This window comes from Trichomonas vaginalis, chromosome III (assembly GCF_026262505.1).
Source record: "Trichomonas vaginalis G3 chromosome III, whole genome shotgun sequence".
NCBI lineage: Eukaryota > Parabasalia > Trichomonadida > Trichomonadidae > Trichomonas > Trichomonas vaginalis.
Genome location: NC_067205.1, coordinates 19,689,566 through 19,703,370, shown reverse-complemented (window position 1 = coordinate 19,703,370; position 13,805 = coordinate 19,689,566). Strand labels below are relative to the sequence as shown.

Sequence of the window (13,805 nt, the reverse complement as noted above, 5' to 3'; positions counted from 1 at the left end):
AAACAAGAAATTACATTTGTTCTGTTACATCTACAAAATATGATAATTCTTAACATTACATATTATCACTACACTATAACCATGAAGCAAAAATATTTCCGAAATCAAGATAAATGAACGAATTAACGAAAAAGGAATGTTTCATAATACATTATTAAGTGAAAGTAAATCAGAATTTCAAAATGATGCTGGAAAACCGAACAACTTTGTTGAAATTTCGGAAGATAATTTTTCGGAAAACGAAATCGAATTAAATCATAATCATAAACTTAACAACAATAAAAATTTACTTGAAAATAATGGATTTAGGATTGAATTATCTTATATTCCTGAGAAAACCTATTCATATTCATGGAGATTTGAATATAATATTTTTTTATAACATTCCAGGTAATTATATGTTTTTATTTTTATGTTGATTCATTACAAAAAAGATTATGAGTTATTACACAATGGCCACAATTAAATGAATCTGATTTATTTATATTTACGGTTAGATTATGGTGACCACATATTATTTACAAGCCAAATGTGATGATCAACATCTAATAATATATATTTATTTTTCATTTGGATTTAAACTTAATCTATCAAACTTAATATAAATTCAACTGAACTAAGGAAAATATTGATCAAGAATTGACATTATCAGGAATTGCCAGTTATTCAAAGGAAATTCAACAGCTACAATTATGTATTATTCAACAAAAATGATGAAATCTAATTCAACAATGTCGAAGTTGACTCTAATGGTACAAATTTCTCCATCAATCAAAATTCCAGTGATTACCAGAAACACAAATACAATTTATTTTTATTTAGAAAAAAATTATTCAATAAGCAGAATTTATATATTTCGTCAATATTAAGAATTTCAATTAAAATCATCGTACACCACGAAAGAATTCTATTCATATCAATCAACAGAAGTTTGAATTTAGTTTTGAACTATATAATATTCTGTTGATTCTGTGGATATATACTTTTATTTTGATTCATTACTAAAACTACGAAACAATAAAACATTAAATTGTTCAAACTATAATGATTACGCATCGATTGATTTTCATGATTAGATTATGGTGATCACATATTAAAATTGCAAGCTAAGTTCAAATCAATATTCTGATAATGTAACTTCTGAATTTCTATGGATTTACAGATAAACTCGATCTTACAAGTTTTGATATTAGCCAAAGAAAATCACAAAGGACGTTGATAAAGATTTTACATTATCAGGAAGAGCTAGATATTCAATTGGATAATCAACAGCTACAATTAATATATTGTTTCAACAATAATTTTGAAATTCAAATACATTCACGGTTGAAGTGGATAAATATGGTAAAATTTCAAAAATAATCCATATTCCAGATGATTTACCAACAAACCAGAAATACAATTAATTTTTATTAATAATAGATGATTTTAATAGTAGAACATATGATTGGTTTTGATATTATAGGATTTCCAGTTGAAATTTCCGTTTCATTTGAATATATTAGCAAAATGTTCTTTTCCAAGAATTTGCTTGTTGATATATTATATATTATGTTCAATTGATCCAGTAGAGTTATTCATTTATATTGATTCAGAACAAAAGGTTAAATATGTATATTTTCAATATGGCAGTGAACCAAGTTTTAAATATAAAACGATTGACATTTGGGATTTAGGTTATGGTGATCACACAATAACTTTGCAAGCTAAGTGCCATAGTCAGTATTCTATGAATAATTCTTTTGAATTTTCAATTGGATATACAGATAAACTTAATCTATCTAATTTAAGTATAAATACAACCGAAATTATAAAGATGAGTAATCAAACATTTACATTATCAGGAACTGCAATATATTCAAATGGAGAAAACAATGCCACAATTGTATACTACTTCAACGAAAATTCCAAAAAATCAAATTCATTCAGTGTTGAAGTGGATTCAAGTGGTAAAAATTTCTCTAATTCAATCAATCTTCCTAATGATTTACCAGAATTCACTAATACAATTCATTTATATTTAGAAAAAGATACTTTAAAGAGCAGATTATATAATATTTCATTTGAGTACATTTATATACATCCTAACATCAGTATTGTTACAATTCCTAAGCCATCATATTTGAAGAATACAGATAACAACATCACAGTTAATGGAACTGTTTCGGATCGTGGTGGTGAAGATCAAATTGATATATATTGCAAGTTTGATAATGAAAGTGAAATTAAAATGACATCAGAACCAATCGAAATCATTGATCAAAATGGAAATTATTCATTTAATTTCACAATTCAAATTCCATCATCATTCCAAGAAGGATCTCACAAAATATATATATGGGCAGTTGATTCTACTCTAATAGAATCAGAGCATCTACAATATGAATTTATTTTCAATCATAACAGACCATCTATCTCTATCACAACAAATAACAATCAAGAACTTCGACGCGGGGTCAACGAACAAATTGAAATCAAAGGAAACGTTACCGATCTTGATGGAAGTGATAAAGTTTCAATAAAATACTATTTTGATGATTCTCATTCAGATCTCCCTCTCCAAACGATAACAATTTATAATTCCTCAAATCATGAATTCACTAAAAACATCAACATTCCATCATATTTGAGTGAAGGTATTCAAAAATCACGATTTATTGCATGGATGAAGATATTAAGATATCAAATGAAGAAACCATCAATTTCACATATATATTCAACAGTCTATCTCTCATTGTCATCAAAGAACCGCAATCAGTATACCACAATAAAGTTGATACAAATATCTCTGTCACAGGAACATTCACAAACGACAACAATGCTGAACATGTCAACTTCTATTACGTCCTCGACAATAGTGATCGACATGAAATTGAAAATGTTATAATCACAAATGAACATGATTTTGCATTTTCTATTGCAGCATCGGAATACTTTGCTCAATACAATATAGACAGTAATCACACGATTTTCATTTGGATTGAAGATAGCTTCGGCAAATTATCATCAAACTACAGTAAAACATTTGAATTTGTTTTCAATACACCAATTATTTCTGTTTCAACACAAAATAGTATTACATTCTACAGAACTACAAACAAATCAATAAATATCATCGGCACAATTCAAGATTCAGACTGTACAGGTAGCATCTCAATTTTTTACAAATTTGATGAAGATTTATATCCAGAATTACCTTCAGAAGAAATGAGTTCAGAATGCATTATCCCTTTTTCTAAACAAATTGAATTTCCATCAACATTATCTGAATCTCTTCACAAGATCACAATTTATTGTTGTGATGAGCGTAACAAGAAATCAAACGAAGAACACGTTACTCTATATTACGAATACAATCCACCAGAAATAGTTGTGGACGAATTCGATAATGGTATATATCATCGAGGTTTGAACAGTAGTATTCATCTTGAAGGTAAAGTTATCGATCTTGATGGTTTTGGTAATGTAACAATCAACTTTTACATTGACAACAACATCATTTATATTAAATCTATTGAAATCTTAAATGTTAATGAGCATCCATTTACCATTGATTTAGAATTCCCTTCAGAACTTAATGAATCATTACATTATTTTAAAGTCATTGCAGTTGATGAATCAAATAAATCATCCAATACTTTTCTATCGACATTTGAATATTATTATAATTCACCATCAATATCATTAACAACGAGAGATAATCAAACACTCATCAAAGATGTCAATAAAAAGTTTTATATTTATGGTGTTGTTGAAGATCTTGATGAGATTGGAACATTAACAATAAAGTACAAACTTGATGAAGATATATATAAAGATTTGGCATCTTTTAGTATTTATGACAGTAATTCTCGTCCGTTCTCAGAATATGTTCCTCTTGATTCTGTTTCATGTGGTCTTCATTCATTTGATATCTATGTTGTTGATGATGACAACAAATCATCTTCACATCAACCATTAATGTTTTTTCTAGTTCCCAACAGTATAAAAGATGACAAACATAATAACATCTTTTCAATTCCAAAAAACATTTTTTCATTAACATTAACCTTATGTAAAGCTTGTAAATAAACATTTTATTTCATTTTTTCCCCTCAATTTTAAGCTCAAACGGTTAACTGACATAGATATTGCAAAAAATTAGAAAATGCATGAAACAGGTAAATGAATCATTAAGAAATGTTTGAGATTTTTATGATATAATTATTAGATATCATTACTCCACTTAAAAAAAATTTTTTATAACAATAAAATAATAAAATTTTATAAAAAATAAAAAACACAATTCATTGTTTGTTCTCATTCTTTGACTTAGCGTTAGAAATTATTTCATATTGAATAATTGTCATGATGGAATTAAATGATTCTGAATGATGATGAATTGCTGAAAGAACTATAAAAACACAATACTTTCATGTACTATTTCGTATTTTCTGAATTTGGGTCAACAGAACATAAAATTATTTTCAAGATTGAATAATAAGAATCAAAACTTCTATTCATTACTGCAAGAAATAATGATCGATATTTGTCTTTGATAGGAATCCAGTGTTTATCGCAAAAATCAATGAATTGATCAATGTATCGGAATGAGTTGATTGATGATGCAAGCATCAATGGACTCATGTTTTCATTGTTGTAAACAATGTATTTCTCTTGAACATGAAGACAAATGTATGTAATTTCACGATCATTAGACAATGCAGCATAGTGAAGATATGAATTTCCGTCTTTGTCAACAAAATCTGGAAATACATATGATGCAAGTGCTCGCATAGAAAGTTTCTTATTCATCTTGATTGCGAGATGGAAATAACTCATTTCATTGTCAAACTTCTTGTTGAGATCACAACATTCGTTTTGGAGAAATGCTCTTATTTTGTCTGTGTATTCATTCTCGATACAGATCTGCAATGGCGTCTTTCCGTTATATTCCAAATCAGCATCTGCACCTGCAGTGATAAGTAATGCCAAAAGAGCCGGATTTTTATTATATTTAATAACGCACATAACAGGAGTTTCTCCATATTTATTCGCTTCATTTACATCAGGGTACTTGTCATTGTTCTCAAAGATACTATTGTGCACCGCATAAAACCATTCGTCATCGTGCTTTGAAATATATGTAAATAAAGTCTCATCACTGTCTTTTAATTTTTCTCGGAGTTCTCTTATTTCTTCTTGATTTATTGTCAAAGGAGGAAGAGATAATGGACTCAATACATTCCAAGCTGAAATAAGTCCATTAATAATTGCATTTTGTGTTACATTATGGCCATTTTTATTTAATGCATGGTAATTTACGCCTTGATTAATAAGAAGTTTTAATGAATCAGATGGGTTATAGGATATTATTAGCTTCATATAATCATTCATTTCCAATGTTTGAGAGAGCATAGATGTTGCTGCCATAAGAGCAGTTTCTCCATAAATATTAGTGAATTCAAGCTCAGCACCACTTTTAATGAGGAGTTGGAGAATATCAACCTGATTATACAAAATTGCATCAAAGATAGGAGTTTTACCATCAATACTTGCTGAATGAAAGTCGAAACCATGATAAATCATATATTCTACAAGTTCATAAGAACCAATACTAATTGCTTCAGCAAAGATTGAATAGTGATCTTCCTTTGGGTAATACTTGATTAATTCCTTTACAATTTCAATATACCTCCGTCTTATATAGAGCTTGACAGAATCCATATAAAGAATGGGGTGAAATTGTAAGATTAACTTCATGAATTCTGTATTTTTGCACATGAACAATACCGATTTAGCCATGTGGTTGCTTTGATTTACATCAGCACCACCTTCCAGAAGCATTTTGGCTCCAACGTAATTATCGGTAATTATGCATTCTGACAATGGTGTTCCAACTTTATAATTAGTATGATTTAGATCGGCACCATTATCGATTAAGAACCTTAAAACTTCGTAATTCTTTAAATATTTAAATATTATTGTATCTCCATCATAATATGATGGAAGATCTAATGAGGCACCATGGTTAACGAATACTTGAAGGATTTGAATAATCGTTCTTGTATTTGTTTGATATTTAATCGCGTTGATTGGATATTGTAAATTATTATTACAAATATCATAATTTCTTTTTTTGCTTAATAAAAGGTCAACAATTTCTGGTGTACTGTATGCAACTGCATAATGAAGAGGGATCTCTCCATATCTATCTTTTGCCCCAAGATCAGCTCTATTTTCGATTAAGAATTTTGCAGCTGCAGGGTTTTTTATCAGAGCAAAGTGGATGGGGAGAATGCCATCAATATTTTCTGTTTTAATACTTAATTTTTTTTAAAAAGGTATTTGATCATACTTGCATTTGGATCGATTTTCGAATCTCTAACAGCTGCATGATGCATTAAAGTGTTATTTTGAGAATCAAGAATATTGAGTTTCAATCCACAAGAAACACAGTAATTCAACATTTCATGATTACAATATCGAACAATAGCATGAACTGGATAATATTCGACATAATAATTTGACTCTGAATCAATAATGTGTTCTGGATTAAACCATTCCATTCCCAAAACTGTGGATGGACTAACAGTTAAGGAAATTTTTTGAGCAAAATTTGAGCCTTTTTCTATCAATAATTTTAGCATTTCTAGGTCATTACAAAGCATTATTGGATGAATACCATCAAAAACAATATTAACATCCATACCATTATTAATACAATATAGGACTTGAGATGTGTTTCCATCATAAATTGATTTTAAAAAATTGAAAATCACAAATAACATTGGTTCGGAGATAAACTCTTGATATATTAGATTTTGATCACCTTCAAAAAGAGTTCTAAACGTCGCCATTTGATATTCAATAATTTCCCATGTACTGACTGTTATTTTGAAATTAGAAGTAATGCTATCAAGCATTTCTTTGTAACATTTGTCTTCTGACGCAAGGTCGCTCAAAACTGCTCTTAAAGTTTTTCCATTACTGAAAATAATATCGCTAATTTTTCTTTTACTTTTATCATTATTTGAGAATAAGAACTTGAAGAATGAAACATCTTTTCTTTCAATAATTGCTTCTGTCAATTTCGATATACTTACATTTCTTATCAACAATTGATACAATAAAGCATAAATTTGACCTTCTGATTCATTTGGTTTTACGATATTTACATATGCATAAGTAAGTAAATCATATTTGTCAATAAATTGATCATCAACATTTTCGAAAAAGAATGAATAATACTGAGAATTGAAAATTTCAATTGATTTGTGTATTAACTCAACTTTGATTTCATCGCTGGCTTTTTTAAAGTATTGTTTCATTTTTTCACCTTCATCATTAATATTCCATTTATGATGAAAGAAATATTTACAGACTTGTGTTTTAATCAATTCATCAGATGATTTAAGAGCTAAGTCAAGTGGAAATGATACACTATTGTTTTGATCAAGTAAGTAAATACTATATTGAAAATGATTTTGAACTAATAAAGAATTAGAATTCTTAATACAATAATAAATAGATGTGTTTCCAAGTTCATCTTTTATTTTGTAATCAGCAGGTAATTCAAGTAACGCCATTGCCAATTCTGTAAAGTTATTTTCACATGCATATATCAAGAGTGTTTTTGATCCCTTTTTCAAATTGGCATCTTTGATTAAATTATTGTTTTTAATTTCATCAATGATAATTGGCTGATATTTAACATCAATTTCGTGAAATGAAAATAATGCATTCTTTATACTGCCGTAATAAAGAAAAATAGTATGAATTACAACAAATGAATTAAAACTTTCTTTTATATCGAGATCAGATAAATCAATATGTAATTTCATACGACTAACTACAATTTTTTTAGATGAAGAATAATTATAAATGTCAAAGCTATGAATAATTCCATTTTCTTGACAATAATTAATATAAGCTTGAGGATCCTCTTTTTCCGGGAATAATCTTAAGAATTCTGGGAGTTCATTTGAATCTAATTCATATCTTTTGATAGTTGGATCAGATTTGTAATAAAAAAAATTAATCCTTTGTAAAATGTCTAAATGCTTTGAAAATTGTTTATAAATTTCATCCAAATGATTTAAATATGCAGCGTTCTTGATGAATTTTGCATGTAAGCTCCACTCCATCAACCAAAAAAGTGTCATTTCGCAACTACGATTATTTTTAATTCAAATACTGTTATGCCTCAGAAATAAAAATAATCATAATCAAGATAATTCCAATTTTATATACTTTTTGGGTCATAAAGTGCCCGTAGAAAACAAACAAAATTATCAATATTTTTTTAATCCGAAATTTGATGAATGCTTTCATTAATTTGAAGGCATAGAGTCAAATTTCATTCACAAAGAAACAATCTATTACGAATAACAGCAATAAATGAATGAAAATGAACGACAGCTATCCAAAAACTTTTAAATTTAATACAAATAATTTTGAAACAAGAAATTACATTTGTTCTGTTACATCTACAAAATATGATAATTCTTAACATTACATATTATCACTACACTATAACCATGAAGCAAAAATATTTCCGAAATCAAGATAAATGAACGAATTAACGAAAAAGGAATGTTTCATAATACATTATTAAGTGAAAGTAAATCAGAATTTCAAAATGATGCTGGAAAACCGAACAACTTTGTTGAAATTTCGGAAGATAATTTTTCGGAAAACGAAATCGAATTAAATCATAATCATAAACTTAACAACAATAAAAATTTACTTGAAAATAATGGATTTAGGATTGAATTATCTTATATTCCTGAGAAAACCTATTCATATTCATGGAGATTTGAATATAATATTACTTTTTATAACATTCCAGGTAATTATATGTATTTATATTTTTATGTTGATTCATTACAAAAAGATTATGAGTACTATTACACAAATGGCAAAACACAATTAAATGAATCTGATTATATTTATATTTACGGTTTAGATTATGGTGACCACATATTAACTTTACAAGCCAAATGTGATGATCAACAATCTAATAATATATCTTATGAATTTTCATTTGGATATACAAATAAACTTAATCTATCAAACTTAAATATAAATTCAACTGAACTAAGGAAAAATATTGATCAAGAATTGACATTATCAGGAATTGCCAGTTATTCAAAAGGAAATTCAACAGCTACAATTATGTATTATTTCAACAAAAATGATGAAAATCCTAATTCAACCAATGTCGAAGTTGACTCTAATGGTACAAATTTCTCCATCTCAATCAAAATTCCCAGTGATTTACCAGAAACCACAAATACAATTTATTTTTATTTAGAAAAAAATTATTCAATAAGCAGAATTTATCATATTTCGTTCAATATTACAAGAATTTCAATTAAAATCATCGTACCACCGAAAGAATTCTATTCATATCAATCAACAGAAGGTTTGAATGTTAGTTTTGAACTATATAATATTCCTGTTGATTCTGTGGAAATATACTTTTATTTTGATTCATTACTAAAAACTACGAAACAATATGAAACATTAAATTGTTCAAACTATAATGATTACGCATCGATTGATTTTCATGGATTAGATTATGGTGATCACATATTAAAATTGCAAGCTAAGGGTTCAAATCAATATTCTGATAATGTAACTTCTGAATTTTCATATGGATTTACAGATAAACTCGATCTACCAAGTTTTGATATTAGCCAAAGAGAAATCACAAAGGACGTTGATAAAGATTTTACATTATCAGGAAGAGCTAGATATTCAATTGGATAATCAACAGCTACAATTATATATTGTTTCAACAATAATTTTGAAAATTCAAATACATTCACGGTTGAAGTGGATAAATATGGTAAAAATTTCGAAAAAATAATCCATATTCCAGATGATTTACCACAAACCAGAAATACAATTAATTTTTATTTAATAATAGATGATTTTAATAGTAGAACATATAGTATTGGTTTTGATATTATAGGATTTCCAGTTGAAATTTCCGTTTCATTTGAATATATTAGCAAAATGTATTCTTTTCCACCGCCAATGAATTTGCTTGTTGGATATATTATATATTATGTTCCAATTGATCCAGTAGAGTTATTCATTTATATTGATTCAGAACAAAAGGTTAAATATGTATATTTTCAATATGGCAGTGAACCAAGTTTTAAATATAAAACGATTGACATTTGGGATTTAGGTTATGGTGATCACACAATAACTTTGCAAGCTAAGTGCCATAGTCAGTATTCTATGAATAATTCTTTTGAATTTTCAATTGGATATACAGATAAACTTAATCTATCTAATTTAAGTATAAATACAACCGAAATTATAAAGATGAGTAATCAAACATTTACATTATCAGGAACTGCAATATATTCAAATGGAGAAAACAATGCCACAATTGTATACTACTTCAACGAAAATTCCAAAAAATCAAATTCATTCAGTGTTGAAGTGGATTCAAGTGGTAAAAATTTCTCTAATTCAATCAATCTTCCTAATGATTTACCAGAATTCACTAATACAATTCATTTATATTTAGAAAAAGATACTTTAAAGAGCAGATTATATAATATTTCATTTGAGTACATTTATATACATCCTAACATCAGTATTGTTACAATTCCTAAGCCATCATATTTGAAGAATACAGATAACAACATCACAGTTAATGGAACTGTTTCGGATCGTGGTGGTGAAGATCAAATTGATATATATTGCAAGTTTGATAATGAAAGTGAAATTAAAATGACATCAGAACCAATCGAAATCATTGATCAAAATGGAAATTATTCATTTAATTTCACAATTCAAATTCCATCATCATTCCAAGAAGGATCTCACAAAAATATATATGGGCAGTTGATTCTACTCTAATAGAATCAGAGCATCTACAATATGAATTTATTTTCAATCATAACAGACCATCTATCTCTATCACAACAAATAACAATCAAGAACTTCGACGCGGGGTCAACGAACAAATTGAAATCAAAGGAAACGTTACCGATCTTGATGGAAGTGATAAGTTTCAATATAAATACTATTTTGATGATTCTCATTCAGATCTCCCTCTTCCAAACGATAACAATTTATAATTCCTCAAATCATGAATTCACTAAAACATCAACATTCCATCATATTTGAGTGAAGGTATTCACAAAATCACGATTTATTGCATGGATGAAGATATTAAGATATCAAATGAAGAAACCATCATTTCACATATATATTCAACAGTCTATCTCTCATTGTCATCAAAGAACCGCAATCAGTATACCACAATAAAGTTGATACAAATATCTCTGTCACAGGAACATTCACAACGACAACAATGCTGAACATGTCAACTTCTATTACGTCCTCGACAATAGTGATCGACATGAAATTGAAAATGTTATAATCACAAATGAACATGATTTTGCATTTTCTATTGCAGCATCGGAATACTTTGCTCAATACAATATAGACAGTAATCACACGATTTTCATTTGGATTGAAAGATAGCTTCGGCAAATTATCATCAAAACTACAAGATAAAACATTTTGAATTTGTTTTCAATACACCAATTATTTCTGTTTCAACACAAAATAGTATTACATTCTACAGAACTACAAACAAATCAATAAATATCATCGGCACAATTCAAGATTCAGACTGTACAGGTAGCATCTCAATTTTTTACAAATTTGATGAAGATTTATATCCAGAATTACCTTCAGAAGAAATGAGTTCAGAATGCATTATCCCTTTTTCTAAACAAATTGAATTTCCATCAACATTATCTGAATCTCTTCACAAGATCACAATTTATTGTTGTGATGAGCGTAACAAGAAATCAAACGAAGAACACGTTACTCTATATTACGAATACAATCCACCAGAAATAGTTGTGGACGAATTCGATAATGGTATATATCATCGAGGTTTGAACAGTAGTATTCATCTTGAAGGTAAAGTTATCGATCTTGATGGTTTTGGTAATGTAACAATCAACTTTTACATTGACAACAACATCATTTATATTAAATCTATTGAAATCTTAAATGTTAATGAGCATCCATTTACCATTGATTTAGAATTCCCTTCAGAACTTAATGAATCATTACATTATTTTAAAGTCATTGCAGTTGATGAATCAAATAAATCATCCAATACTTTTCTATCGACATTTGAATATTATTATAATTCACCATCAATATCATTAACAACGAGAGATAATCAAACACTCATCAAAGATGTCAATAAAAAGTTTTATATTTATGGTGTTGTTGAAGATCTTGATGAGATTGGAACATTAACAATAAAGTACAAACTTGATGAAGATATATATAAAGATTTGGCATCTTTTAGTATTTATGACAGTAATTCTCGTCCGTTCTCAGAATATGTTCCTCTTGATTCTGTTTCATGTGGTCTTCATTCATTTGATATCTATGTTGTTGATGATGACAACAAATCATCTTCACATCAACCATTAATGTTTTTTCTAGTTCCCAACAGTATAAAAGATGACAAACATAATAACATCTTTTCAATTCCAAAAAACATTTTTTCATTAACATTAACCTTATGTAAAGCTTGTAAATAAACATTTTATTTCATTTTTTCCCCTCAATTTTAAGCTCAAACGGTTAACTGACATAGATATTGCAAAAAATTAGAAAATGCATGAAACAGGTAAATGAATCATTAAGAAATGTTTGAGATTTTTATGATATAATTATTAGATATCATTACTCCACTTAAAAAAAATTTTTTATAACAATAAAATAATAAAATTTTATAAAAAATAAAAAACACAATTCATTGTTTGTTCTCATTCTTTGACTTAGCGTTAGAAATTATTTCATATTGAATAATTGTCATGATGGAATTAAATGATTCTGAATGATGATGAATTGCTGAAAGAACTATAAAAACACAATACTTTCATGTACTATTTCGTATTTTCTGAATTTGGGTCAACAGAACATAAAATTATTTTCAAGATTGAATAATAAGAATCAAAACTTCTATTCATTACTGCAAGAAATAATGATCGATATTTGTCTTTGATAGGAATCCAGTGTTTATCGCAAAAATCAATGAATTGATCAATGTATCGGAATGAGTTGATTGATGATGCAAGCATCAATGGACTCATGTTTTCATTGTTGTAAACAATGTATTTCTCTTGAACATGAAGACAAATGTATGTAATTTCACGATCATTAGACAATGCAGCATAGTGAAGATATGAATTTCCGTCTTTGTCAACAAAATCTGGAAATACATATGATGCAAGTGCTCGCATAGAAAGTTTCTTATTCATCTTGATTGCGAGATGGAAATAACTCATTTCATTGTCAAACTTCTTGTTGAGATCACAACATTCGTTTTGGAGAAATGCTCTTATTTTGTCTGTGTATTCATTCTCGATACAGATCTGCAATGGCGTCTTTCCGTTATATTCCAAATCAGCATCTGCACCTGCAGTGATAAGTAATGCCAAAAGAGCCGGATTTTTATTATATTTAATAACGCACATAACAGGAGTTTCTCCATATTTATTCGCTTCATTTACATCAGGGTACTTGTCATTGTTCTCAAAGATACTATTGTGCACCGCATAAAACCATTCGTCATCGTGCTTTGAAATATATGTAAATAAAGTCTCATCACTGTCTTTTAATTTTTCTCGGAGTTCTCTTATTTCTTCTTGATTTATTGTCAAAGGAGGAAGAGATAATGGACTCAATACATTCCAAGCTGAAATAAGTCCATTAATAATTGCATTTTGTGTTACATTATGGCCATTTTTATTTAATGCATGGTA

The 13,805-nt window shown here is 28.0% G+C and overlaps 2 protein-coding genes across 2 annotated transcripts; both read right to left on the bottom strand.

Annotated features, from left to right (window-relative positions):
• Positions 1–4,419: 4,419 nt before the first annotated feature.
• Positions 4,420–4,821, bottom strand: TVAGG3_0732020 (spectrin binding; the record flags this gene model as incomplete). The annotated part of the gene is made up of 1 exon (XM_051244568.1): positions 4,420–4,821. The coding sequence occupies one exon, from the start codon at positions 4,819–4,821 to the stop codon at positions 4,420–4,422; it is 402 nt and encodes a 133-aa protein (XP_051091155.1).
• Positions 4,822–4,904: 83 nt separating this feature from the next.
• TVAGG3_0732010 (spectrin binding) lies at positions 4,905–5,706 on the bottom strand (the record flags this gene model as incomplete). Its single annotated transcript, XM_051244567.1, has 1 exon — positions 4,905–5,706. A coding segment is annotated over one exon (802 nt), but the record flags the coding sequence as incomplete, so codon positions are not given.
• Between the last annotated feature and the right edge of the window lie 8,099 nt (positions 5,707–13,805).